The sequence below is a fragment of the Pelodiscus sinensis genome, chromosome 9 (assembly GCF_052426305.1).
Source record: "Pelodiscus sinensis isolate ZL-2025 chromosome 9, ASM5242630v1, whole genome shotgun sequence".
Classification (NCBI taxonomy): domain Eukaryota; kingdom Metazoa; phylum Chordata; order Testudines; family Trionychidae; genus Pelodiscus; species Pelodiscus sinensis.
This window is the reverse complement of record NC_143060.1, coordinates 5,193,111-5,205,297: the sequence shown is the minus strand read 5'-3', so window position 1 is coordinate 5,205,297 and position 12,187 is coordinate 5,193,111. Positions and strand designations below refer to the sequence as shown.

At 51.3% G+C, this 12,187-nt stretch overlaps 1 protein-coding gene across 1 annotated transcript; it reads right to left on the bottom strand.

Moving 5' to 3' along the window:
* Window positions 1–2,625: 2,625 nt before the first annotated feature.
* Window positions 2,626–9,907, bottom strand: NSUN4 (NOP2/Sun RNA methyltransferase 4). Its single transcript, XM_075935911.2, has 6 exons — window positions 9,751–9,907; window positions 7,532–7,944; window positions 6,743–6,897; window positions 5,202–5,356; window positions 4,410–4,534; window positions 2,626–3,125 (listed from the first exon to the last, which is right to left on the bottom strand). The coding sequence occupies exons 1-6, from the start codon at window positions 9,844–9,846 to the stop codon at window positions 2,849–2,851; spliced, it is 1,221 nt and encodes a 406-aa protein (XP_075792026.2). The 5' UTR covers window positions 9,847–9,907; the 3' UTR covers window positions 2,626–2,848.
* Window positions 9,908–12,187: the final 2,280 nt, after the last annotated feature.

The window sequence follows — 12,187 nt, the reverse complement described above, 5'->3', positions numbered from 1 at the left end:
CTCTCCGCTCCATTATCCAAGCCATTTATGAAAATATTGAATGGTACCAGAGCCCTATGGGACCACACTCGATACATCCTTCCACTTTAGCAGTGTTAGTCTGTAACTTTAAAAACAGTGAGTAGTTCTGTGGCACCGTAGAGACTAACAAATATATAGGATCATGAGCTTTGATGGGTAAAACCCTCTTCATTAGACAAGCATTTTCACTCCTACTCATCTAAGGAAGTGGTTTTACCCACAAAAGCTCATGATCCTATATAATTTTAGTCTTTAAGGTGCCACAGAACTACTTGATATTTTTAAAATGCAAGGTGTGTCACTGAAGAAGAAAAAATTCAATGCACAACTATAAAAACCCTAAACTCAAAATAAGATACGCAATTTGCGCTACACAGATTGTGTATCTTATTTTGAATCTGTTTTGAAATAGCTTATTTTAAATGTCACGTGTCTACACAGCGCCAATATTTTGAAAAAAGCACTATTTCGAGACATCCCGTATCCCTCGTGCAATGAGGTTTACCGGGATGGCAAAATAGCATGCCCGTTATTTCGAAAAATATTTCGAAATTACGGGCAACTTGTGTAGATGTGGGGTAGCTATAAAATATGACATCTGAATACAACAAACCCTGTCCCCTGGTTTTTTTAGGTTGTTTTTTCCACGTTTGGGAGGGCAATCATTCTTGGTTTGCGGCAGTTATCTGGCAAGCCTCAGGCTGGTTTCTGGGATTATCGGCTCTGCCCAGAGGATGGACTCTAGTTAGTGAGATTAAGACAGAGCTTGAACTAGTTGTCCCCAAGCAACCCTCTACAGCAGTGTTTCTCAAATTTTTTTTATAAAGTACCCCCTTAAAAACAATTATAAGAACCCCCAGTACCTACAATTTTCAGACACACAATTTTTTTCTACCATTGCAACACATTTGTTCAAACAACTTAATCGTAGCCAGGTGGGCAATGAAATTTTTGGGTGTAAAAAGTACAAAAATAATAAAGCACTGTAAAACTTAAAACAAAAATTCAGTTTTCTCCAAATTTCAATTGTGTTGACATCTCCCTTCCCCCTCCCCCCCCCATCTCTCGCGTACCCCTAAGGGTACTCGTACCACTGGCTGAGAAACACTGCTGTACAGCAGTGTTTCTGAAAGTGTACCGCAGAAACACTTTCAGAAACACTTTAACTGGCTGCTGTGATTTGTTTATGCACTGGCACCATGGCCATGGAGCCTCGCGGCTCCCATTGGCTCCGTTGCAACCAATGGGAGCTGCGGCTACAATTAAGTTGTTTAAACAAATGTGTTGCAAAAAAATTGTGTGTCTGAAAACTGTAGGTACGGGGGGTATGAATAATTTTTTTTAAAAAGAGACACTTTATAAAAAAGGTTGAGAAACACTGCTCTACAGTACACCAAACTAAAAGCAACGTTTGATGACCCACAACTTGACAAACAGCGCCACCTAGTGACTCCCCTCCTGCTATGCCCAAAGGCAGCTAGTACTTTAGCAGGGTTGAGCTACAGTCGGTCAAATACAAACTAGACTTGTTCCAGGTTGTTATGGGTGAAACTCATCTCATTGAAGGGCAGCCCAGGGCCTCTGCCCACTTGAGTCTTACAGTTTTAAAGGCTGAAATGGGGAGTAGGCAGGAACTCCCCCGCTGTCATGTTTCCATGGAGCGGTTTCTGCCTGGCGAGCTTTTTAGTTTGTCCATCATTCTCCTGCCCGATGCACTGGAAGACGGACTCTTCGGATCCACCCCATGGAATTTAATTCTTTACAGAGAATTTAATTCTGATACAGAGGCAGCAGTGCAGAGTGGTAGGGGGCACCCCGGGAGCAGGGCCGGAGCACACTGGCTGCCAGCCCGGCCCCCGGGGACTCCAGAATAGTTGAGTAACTGATAAGAATTCATGAGGTTACTTGACTGTGCAATAATCGATACTCACCATCCCTAGGACAAGCAGAAAGTAATTTCATGTGGGAACGTTCCTAGGACACTCTGCTGAGTCTGCTAACGAAGGCGGTGATTTTAGGTGATGTAATACAGACAGCTGCCTACCGCAAGTCAACAAGCCACCACAACAGGACCCGGGACTGAATTATACCCCTAGGTCTACTGTTAACTCATTGCATGTCCTGGCAACTCTAACACTTGTTAAACATCACTCTCCTGATCCAGAAAAGGGGAGAGTGGTACTTAACCGTCTTTATAAAACTCTTGCTAATCGACTGCTGGAAAGTGCTACACAAGAGCTATTACTCATCTAGTCCTATCCTTATCAGACTGCGGGGGCTTATGTAATAGCATGTGTGTCTACAGAGTGTGGACAGGAGCTGCCTTCCAAACGCCAGCAGAGGCGAGGCAGGGAGAGATCACTGCAGTTTTACAGGTGAGGAAACATGACACACAAAGCGACCCGCTCCAGGTCCGATGGCTGCAGAACCTGACGCAAAATTTGGGAGGCTCAGCCTCCTGCGGCCATGCTCTGCGCACTTGCTCACGCCATGGTTACGTTACTGAGTGGGTTGGAGAAGAAAAACAATCGAGGTGAAAACAGACTGTAGCAAGGCCCTGGGAAGTCCTGTTTCCAGGAACAGAGACACACCACACTCTAAACATCATGCCGGCATCATTTATTCTCCGTGTTTGCGGCAAGGCAGCAAACATCCCGTTGGGTGCGTTCACAAAGCAAGTTCATCTCTCTTTGGAAACTCTGGGCATTTCATTCTAGACTGGGAAGAGCGAGATCCCCTCCGTTCGAATGTCACAGCAGAGAATCGGTGGGGGGAACGGCGAAGTGGCCCTCCCCCAGAGATCAGAGGGGTCAAGGAACCGACGCCCCTACCGTTCCCGGCGTAATTTGCAGAAGTACATGGGTCCAAAGTTAGCCGTGAGGTGGGGAAGGACTAGCTCGCCCAGCCTGCAGTCTGCAAAGAAAGAAAACGTGTCCTGGAAGAGTCTCCTGACGTAGCTTAAATCTTCAACGCGGACACGGATGTTGTGTTCGATTTCTGCTATCTCAACGGCTCTCTCCACGACATACTCGTTCTGCAGCTGAGACAGGGAGCATGTGGAATACATCACTTCCCCGCCCGGCCTGGCAGCGAGCAGCCCAGCGCTGGATGGGAGAGGAAGAAAAAGACAATTATGGGGTGTCAAGGAGCATGAACGCGCTGGGACTGGATGTACAGATTGTCTTACATGAGACAATCCCCATTATGCAGAGGGGAGACTAAGGCATAGAGCATGAGAGGAGGACGGAGTTTCTGGATGCTGCAGTTTAGATGGCTGTATGGACACTGCTTCCCGCAGCTCCCATTGGCCGGGAACGGCAAGCTGCAGCCAATGGGAGCAGTGATCGCCTGTGCCTGCGGAGGCGCAGGTAAACAAAGCGTCTCGCGGCCAGCTAGAGGCTTGCCCTTACACGCCGCGACCCAGAGTTTGAAAAACCCTGCTCTACGCTATCACCACAGCTGCACAAGAATGTAACACTGCACTGATCAGCATCTGGCCCACATGGAAACAGAAGCAGGAGGAATCACCGGGCTGGAAAGGAGACCTTAAATCAGGCCTACTCAACATGCGGCCTGTGGTGCAGTTTGGGTTAATTCAGGGCTCAACACATGGCCCGTGGGTGGAAGACACAACAAAAAAGTCAGCAGTATAATGGTCTTTTGTTGAGATGCGTTTTAGTAGTTAAATTCCTGGACTGTCATTGCTCATTAAAAGTGCTGTCCTATGAGTGGAAATTGGGTAAATGTTGCATTTAGTAATACCAGCAGAACTGACTTAAATGGGGCCTGAGAGTTGTGTAGTCTTGCCTTAATCTTTGTATTCATGCCTGTCAGTGTGAAAGAAGCTATTTGCATATATTTGCATGTCTATGCAACCACACTTAAGTTGCAGCCTTCAGCATATGCTGCGAGTATCACTGTGGCCCTCGGGGCTTCCAAAGTTGAGTAGTCCTGCCTTAAACAGTAGACAAGGATTCATTTCAACCACATGCTCCTGGGACACAGGTCCAGCTGAGAAAGGATGCAGAGAAAGAAAGGAGGACTATATTGGGATTCTAAAGATCGGCTTCAATATTTGGGTTTTTTGCCACTGACTCCCTGGGTGCCTGCTCTATGCCTTAGTCACCCATCTGCAAAATGGGGATACGAAAGCGTCCTGTCTCACGGGGATGTTGTGAGGATACAAGTTCACTAGCGTCCGAGAGGCGCTCAGACACCGCAGTTACAGGAAACGGCGTGAATTCTCCGAACAACGCCTCATTCGACGCCACTCTCCCACACCGACACACCCTGGAGAACGGTTTTCTATGCTCAGCTGCCACCAGCCAGCGTAAGAACTTGGGTGGGCAGACAGATCGGCTGCATCAGCGAGGGTCAAGCTCACTCACAGAAGCAGCTGCATCTGCAGCATCGGTAACATCTGACGCTCCTTCGATCTCAGGCGACTGAAAATGTTGTTGTCCTCTTCCATGACCGAGTGTCTATCCGTCGTACACGGCACATCCACCAGCACCTGCGAGACAGAGGGCGGGGATCTGATTACAGCTGAGACAGTCCTTCCGAGTCCTTTTCCTTTACCTAATTCTGCACACAGTCTGAGCCAGACAGCAGTTTATATAGTTCCCTTCGCCATAGCAAGAGTGCAGTACATGCACCAGATTGTCATGAGGCCAGGGGATGAGCAGGTAAAGAAAAGCTAGATAATTTCATGGAGGTTAGGTCCATAAAAGGCTATTAGCCAGGGGATCAAATGGTGTCCTTGGCCTTTGTTTGTCAGAGGCTGGAGAGGGATGGCAGGAGACAAATCGCTTGATCGTTGTCTTCGGTCCACCCCCTCTGGGGCACCTGGTGCTGGCCACTGTGGGCAGACAGGCAACTGGGCTAGAAGGACCTTTGGTCTGACCCAGTACGGCCGTTCTTATGTTCTTATGTTGAGAGAGAGATTTTAAAAGGGCTGATCATTTCATACTCTCGCATTCGGAATTATATCAGTTAAGGGAAATTAAACAAAGGTTCGCTCTTGCAGAGCAAGAGTTAAGAAGCAAATTTCCCCTCCTCCCCCAATGCATTGCTGGAAAAACAAATGACTGCTTTCCTCAGACGCGTCTAACATCTTCCTCTACCAATGGCAGGAAATTCAACTCGACAGACCTACCTTTCCCAATTTTCTAGTCACTTACCCTGTTGTACGTGTCCCCCTCCAGGTCCCCCCAATTCCTTCCGTCCCAGGACGTAATACGCACGCCCGCGCTGAGGCTCTTGGGAAGGTAGCTACTGAGAACTCTGCGCAGTCTGCTACTGCGGGAAGCCGAGATATCGTTGGCGGCCAGCTGCCCTGTCATGAGAGACACACAACGGAACACACCTTGAGAAAAGACGGGAAGAAAACGAGAGACAAACTGAAATCGCCAGCCCCTGTCGTCACAGCAGCGCAATCGTACGGGAAACGTTCCACCTGACATTAACAGTTGGTTAGGTCTCTGCATCTCACTCCATGCCAGTATAACTTGGGGAGAGGGATCTGTAAGGAATCGATTACTTCAATCCTGTGAGAGCGAGCAAAGATCACCCATTAACCATCCAACCCCACCTAGCTCCTGAAGGAGGGATGTGAAAGGTTAACCGCTAAGCATCATCCTAAACAGGTAGGCTTACTGGTTCCAATTAATTGCTAGGGCAGGGGTGGGTGAAGGGTCCGCTGTGGGCCAGACCTGCCTGCCAAGCTGGTGGATCCCACTCACTGCCACCCCACCGCTTCCCCACCCCAGGCCAATCAGGGTGCGAAGTCTCCCCACCCTCACAAGTGCACGGCGCTGCTAGAGAGACCCGCCGGCTGTTTTTAAAAAAGCCGGCTTTTATCTCTAGCTGCTGTGGGTGAGGAGGGAGCGTGCAAAGTCTCTCACATCCTTTCTCTGCCTTGCCAGGTGCACACAGCGGCTAGAGAGACCCGCCGGCAGTTTTAAAACCACCGGCATATCTTTCTAGCTGCCGCACGCTCTTGCAGGGTGAGGAGACTTCACATGCTCCCCCGCCCCCAGGCTCTGATTGGCCTGAGGGCAGGGAAGGCGCGTAAGGTCTCCTCCCTCTAGGTGCCTAGAGGGAACGCCAGCTGTTTTAAGGGGGCGGGGAAGGGGAAGACTTCTCGCGCTCCCCTCCCAGGCCAATCAGAGTGGGGGGGGGGGAGCACAAGAAGTCTTCTGGCTCCGCCCCTTCTGCCCGAGGCCACTTCAGACACTTCAGACACTTCAGACGTGGCCCCCTTTGAAAATGTATTGCCCACCCCTGTGCTAGGGCTGGAGCGGCTCCCCACCCACCCCAGACAGGGGCTGCTCCAGCCCCACGGGATCCACTGCAGGCAGGAGTCCACATCGGGCCCAGCCCCCCTGCTGCAGGTTCCCTGCTGCAGGTTGCACACTGGCTCCCTGGGAGCCGGCTGCAGAGCTTGCAGGGAAACCTCCCCGGGAGTGAGACCGGCAGCTCTCACCGGCTCTGCTCCCAGGGAAGCAGCTTCACTGCGGCAGCAAAGTCTCCCCCCCAGGAATGGGGCTGGCAAGGGCTGGGTGTAAAGCTTTACGCTGCAGCGTGTAACCACTAAGATTTCTAGCAGTTACACAGTTAGCTTTTGAAACGGATTTTGACATCCCCATCCCTACGCTGAAGCACCACCTGTGGACAGGAGAAGCAGAGGCGGGGGGGAGGTTAAATAGCCATCTTTACTTACGGCAACACCCTGTCTGCAGAAGAGCTAGAGTCTTGCCCCCGGGTGCGGCACAGAGGTCAAGAACTAGGTCCCCAGGCTGCACGTTGAGGGCCAAGACAGGCAAGAGCGACGCGGCATCCAGCAGATAGTAGTCGAGAGTCCCAAAAGCGTCGGGTCTAGAAACCCCAAGAGTTGATGAAAAACAAACTGTGTTAGGAGAAACTGAACGGAAGTCAAGAGACAGAGCTTGGGAAGCTCAGGTTAACACACAGGAATGCCATAGTGCATCATATACGAACAGTACGCTTCCAGAGAAAATAAAATGTTCCAGATGGGGAACAATCAGATGTTGATCTAGGTCAGGGGTGGGCAAGAGAGACTCCGCGGGCCAGATCCACTGAGCAGTGTGCTTTAAAGACACGTTCTTTGGTGGCCCAGAGATGAACTAGATCAGGACTAGGTACTCATTTTTGAAAGGGGACCACTTCACAAATTTTTGAAGTGGCCCCAGGTCACCTTGGAAGGGGCGGAGCCTTGTAAGGAAGGGGCGGAGCCAGGACATTTCCCGACACGGGAATGGCCTGGGGGCAGCGTGTGAAGTCTCCTCCCGCCACCAAGGGCAACGCTGGCTGCGGTGCATACAGGGACCTGGCAGCTGTTTTGAACAGCTGGCAGTTCTCTCTTGAGGTGGGGGTGGGGGAGGAGTGAGGCCAAAGACTTCACACGCTCAACAAGTCAGTAGCAGATCCAGGACTAGAAACTAGATCTCCTGCTCTAGCCACTAGACCACATTGCTTCCAAGAGACATACCTTGCAGGAGGAAACCGACTGACATCTCCTCTGGAGAACGTGTAACACTTGATGTTGGGGCTGATGGATGGAGAAAGCAATGCTGGTGTCTGTGTTTCTTCCACAGACAACTGCTCAGTGTGGCTTTCTTGGGGCGCTGCTTCCTCGGCTCGGACTTGTTCTACAGGCAAATCCTCTTGCATGCGCTGAACTGTTTTCTGAGATTCATAAACAAAATCCACAGCATTTAGCAGTTCCAGCTCTTGGCTGACTCTGTCGGCGTGAGAGAAGTTGTTGATGAGGGCGCCGTATTTCTGTTCCGAGAGGAGGCTGACGCGGATCGAGGGCCACAGGCTGCCAAACTGCACGCTGTAGTTCATGTCGAAGTTCTGCAGAGCCATCCGGATGGCTGAGATCTTGGGGGCAGTGGCAGCCTTTGGAGGAATTTAAAAATTAGGCACATCAAAGAACCAAACACTTTTATACAGTGACAAATGTTTCAGGCCTTCTGTCATTGGGAACGCTTAAGAGCATGGCTCTGCTTCGCCACAGTTACACTGGGCACTTCTGTGAGTGCCTGTCCCAGGGAGAAGTTAAAACTCTCCCTAGAAGAAGCGCTCGCAGAAGTGCCCTGTTTAGTGCGGTAAAGCAGAGCCATACTCTTGATTAGTCTCAAATACGGAAGTAGTGAAACTGTGTCCTAAACAACCTAGCCACAAAACAGCCCTGCTAGGAAGCAGCTGTTCTACCCATTGCACAGATGGAGAAAATAAGGTAAAGAAAGTCTGGATAACTTTTTCAACATCTTGTTCATTTTGTTCAACATCTTTACTAATGCTCTGGACGAGGGGCTGGGTTGCACCCTCAGCAAGACTGTGGATGACACTAAGCTGGGGGAGAGGTAGATACACTGGAGGGTCGGGATAGGGTCCAGAGTGACCTAGAAAAATTGGATTGGGCCCAAAGAAATCTGATGAGGTTCACTTGGGACGGAAGAATCCGAAGCACTGCTACAGGCTGGGGACTGACTGGCTAAGTAGCAATTCAGCTGCAAAGGACCTGGGGGTAACAGTGGATGAGAAGTTGGATAGGAGTCAACACTGTGCCCTTGAGGATACAGATTTTTGAGGGGGTTAACAGGGGTGAGGGGGAAGAGGTAAGGGGAGGGGAGAGAATTTTGGGTGGCTGGAATTAGCAGATGTGTGAAGGAATGATTAAGGAGGGTTTAGTGTGTAGGGGGGAATGATTTCAGGGGAGGATTAGGGGGGAGCAGAGGAGGAGACAAGTGGAAAGCAGACTGAATTTAGGGGTGTGCCAGGAGGATTTCAGGGGATTGACATGGGGTTTGTTGGGGGCGGGGGGCAGAAAATGATTTTGGAGAATTAGTGGAAGGAATAGTGGGGAGCAGAATGATTTTTGGAGACAGAGGGAGGTTAGCGGGGATGGGGGGGAAGGGAAACATTTCAGGGAGTTGGTGAGGCAGCCGTGAAGCTGGGTCAGGAGCAGGCTCTCGTATTGTGTCTGAGTTCCAGGCTGTGATGGAAAAATTTCAGTGGGTGAATAATGGGGGTTGCGGCAGCTTTTGGGGAGGTCAATGGGAGGAAGAGAAGGATTTGGGGGAGAAGATTGGTGGGGTGGGGAACAGTTTTGGGGGCGGTTGCTGGGGGGGATGGGAAAGGCGGTGGGGCAGATTCAGGGGAGAACGATTCTGGGAGAATCACGGAGGAGGGGGGGCAGTGGGGGAGAGGAACGATTTTGGGGTCCTGGGAGAGGAGAATGGTTATGGGTGGGGGTGGGGAATGGTTCCGGGGGGGCGCAGATTCCAGGGGGAACAGTAGAGGAGGGGAACGATTTTGGGGGGGGGGGAGGGGAGAATGGTTATTTGGGGGAGGAGCAGAGAATGGGGGAGGGGGTTCCGGGGAGGCAGATTCCGGGGAGACAGTGGGGGAGGGGAACGCTTCCGGGGGGGGGGCAGATTCCGGGGGGATAATGGGGGAGGGGAACGTTTCCGGGGGGGGCAGATTCCGGGGAGACAGTGGGGGAGGGGAACGCTTCCGGGGGGGGCAGATTCCGGGGGGGGGGGGGAAGTGAGGGAGGGGAACGCTTCCGGGGGGGGCAGATTTCGGAGGGAACGGTGGGGGAGGGGAACGTTTCCGGGGGGGCAGATTCCGGGGGGAAGTGGGGGAGGGGAACGCTTCCGGGGGGGGGTCAGGCGGCCGCGGGTCCCCCGCCCCTCTCACCCATTTCTTCTTGTAGCGGAAGCGGCGGGGGGGCAGCCCCAGGCCCGCCAGCCCCCCTGGCAGCAGCCGCCGCGCCGGGCCCGTGAGCGCCGCCATGGTGCGCGCCGCTGGGCCGGGTCCGGCCGGGAACTGGGGCCGCCGAGGCAGGTTCCGGCCCCCGCCGGGGAGTCAGTTCCCTCCCCCGCCCCGCCCGCCCGCCGGGCTCTGAGACTCCTCCCCCCAAGCGTGAGGCCCCGCCCTGGGGACTCCCCATCCCCGCCAAGCAGCTTGGGAGTCTCCTGCTAGAGCCCCCCACTTCCAGCTGTCCCCCGCTGGCTGCCTGCCCTTGGGCACATCCCTTAGCCCGGCTGGGCCTGCTTCCCCACCCCCAAAAGGGGGACCCATGGCGCAGTAGCCCAGCTGCTCAAGGAGCCATCAATGTTGCGCAGGGTCCTGTGAATTCCTTGTTTTCTTTACTATTGTCCTGTGTAGTCATCACTTCCTTACTACCTCTTTGAGAAATAAAAAGACAGGACTATGTAGCACTTTAAAGACTAACAAGATGGTTTACTAGATGATGAGCTTTCGTGGGCCAGACCCACTTCCTCAGATCAAATAGTGGAAGAAAATAGTCACGACCATATATACCAAAGGGATACAATCAAAAAAAGTGAACACATATCAAAAGGACAAATCAAATTTCAGAACAGAGCGGGGGAAGTTAATGTCCGTGAGCTAATGTTATTAGAGGTGATAATTGGGGAAGCTATCTTTGTAATGGGTAAGGTAATTAGCATCTTTGTTGAGACCCAGGCATAAAGTGTCAAATAGAAGCATGAATGACAGTTCAGAGGTTTCTCTTTCAAGCTTCTCCTCCTAACTTACGGGAAGGTCTGGGTATGGTTGTGCCAGGGCAACAGGATGTGCCTGGAATACGATTGTTTTTCATTAAACAGAAAAGGAGGGGTCTGGTAGGAGGGAGTCATACTGCAGAATGACCACAGGAATGAAGCAAGGAACTGTTGGTTGAGGGTTCGAGCCCTGCCCACCCTGGGGGCAGCAATACCAGCTTCCCAAGGGATGGAGCTGTCACCCTGGAAAAGTAGGGCTGGGGAAGCTGGTGGTGACTGAGCAGGAGGCTTCGAGTGGTGGGTGAGGTTTGGCGTCTTCCCCCCCTCCCCCACACCCTGAGGGCAGCCACTACTAGCTTCCTGAGGAATAGAACTAGCACCCATGGAAGGTGGGATTGGGGAATCTGGGGGCAGATATGGGGACCAGGATGGGAACCCACTGGGGCAGCAGGAGTTGTTCTTGCCTGCCCCCAAGCTGCTGCAGTGACAGAGGGATGCGGTTGTTCTTTTTCCTAGGGACAACCTGCATACCAAACCCCTCCATCTCCATCTCAATTAAGAAAAACAAGACTTCTTTAAGGACCCGAGCAACACTGGGTAAATCTTCTAGTTTAAACAATATATTATTCTCACAGCAAAATGATTGACCAAGTATTATCAACTACAATTAACAGTAAAAGCATCCTGATTAGTTAATAAGACTAATAATTAAATCACTGTTTGATATCATGCACTGCAAATAGCTGCAGGAGGCACCTTAAAGAGTCATTATTTTATTAGTTTAGCCAGGGTGAGGAAGAAGGGAACAGGTTCCTTCCAGACAGGAGGTAAAATGTGGAAGTACAAGTCTACATTGTGGGGGAGATCAGCTTTTAAGGTATGCAATTCCAGCTACAGAAACATTGACTCCCCGTATGTACCTTAAGCTGAGCTAAGGTTCCCTCTTCACTGCAGGAAGTCAATAGGAGAAACGCTCCCATGAACTTCCTGTACTCTTTGCGACAGTGAGGAGTGCCAGCATCAACAGGGGTGCTCTCAGTGTTCAACTTAGCATTTCCCCACTAGGCCTGCTAAATCAAATGCCTGAAGATTGACAGCAGCAGTATCAATCTTCCCAGTAAAGTAGATGGCCCCTAAGTTCCTACAATGGAAGCCACATTTACCTAGGGAGACACTGGGATCAGCCTGGCCTTTTCCCAGACAACGAAGCTTAGGGAAGGTATAGATCAGTGTTTCCCAATTTTATTTGGCTGAGGAACCCTGTTCAGCTTTTCAGAATTTCAAGGAACCCCTAGGTTTGTCAAGCAAAAAAAAAAAAAAAGGGGGGGGGGAGGAAAATCCCCACCAATGCATGAAAATCACATTCCTTCCCCAAGACCCCACCCCCACCCCTTCCTTGAGGCCTCCCTCCTGCCCTCCCCTTGGCTGTGTCTACACTGGCACAATCTTGCGCAAAAGCTTGCTTCCTGTCTACACTGGCCGCATATTCTTGTACAAGAACACTGACGATCTCATGTATGAAATCAGGGCTTCTTGAGCAAGAACTATGATGCTCCGGCTTAGGAATAAGCCCTTTTGCGCAACTGTTCTTGCTCAAGAGGCCAGTG

Coding starts and splice junctions, on each gene's coding strand:
- NSUN4 (XM_075935911.2), bottom strand. CDS start 9,846: ATGGCGGCGCTCACGGGCCCGGCGCGGCGGCTGCTGCCAGGGGGGCTG. Junction 5,357..6,742: donor TCTGCAGACAGGGTGTTGCC/GTAAGTAAAGAT, acceptor CTCTCATGACAG/GGCAGCTGGCCGCCAACGAT. Junction 4,535..5,201: donor AGGGGGACACGTACAACAGG/GTAAGTGACTAG, acceptor TCTGTCTCGCAG/GTGCTGGTGGATGTGCCGTG.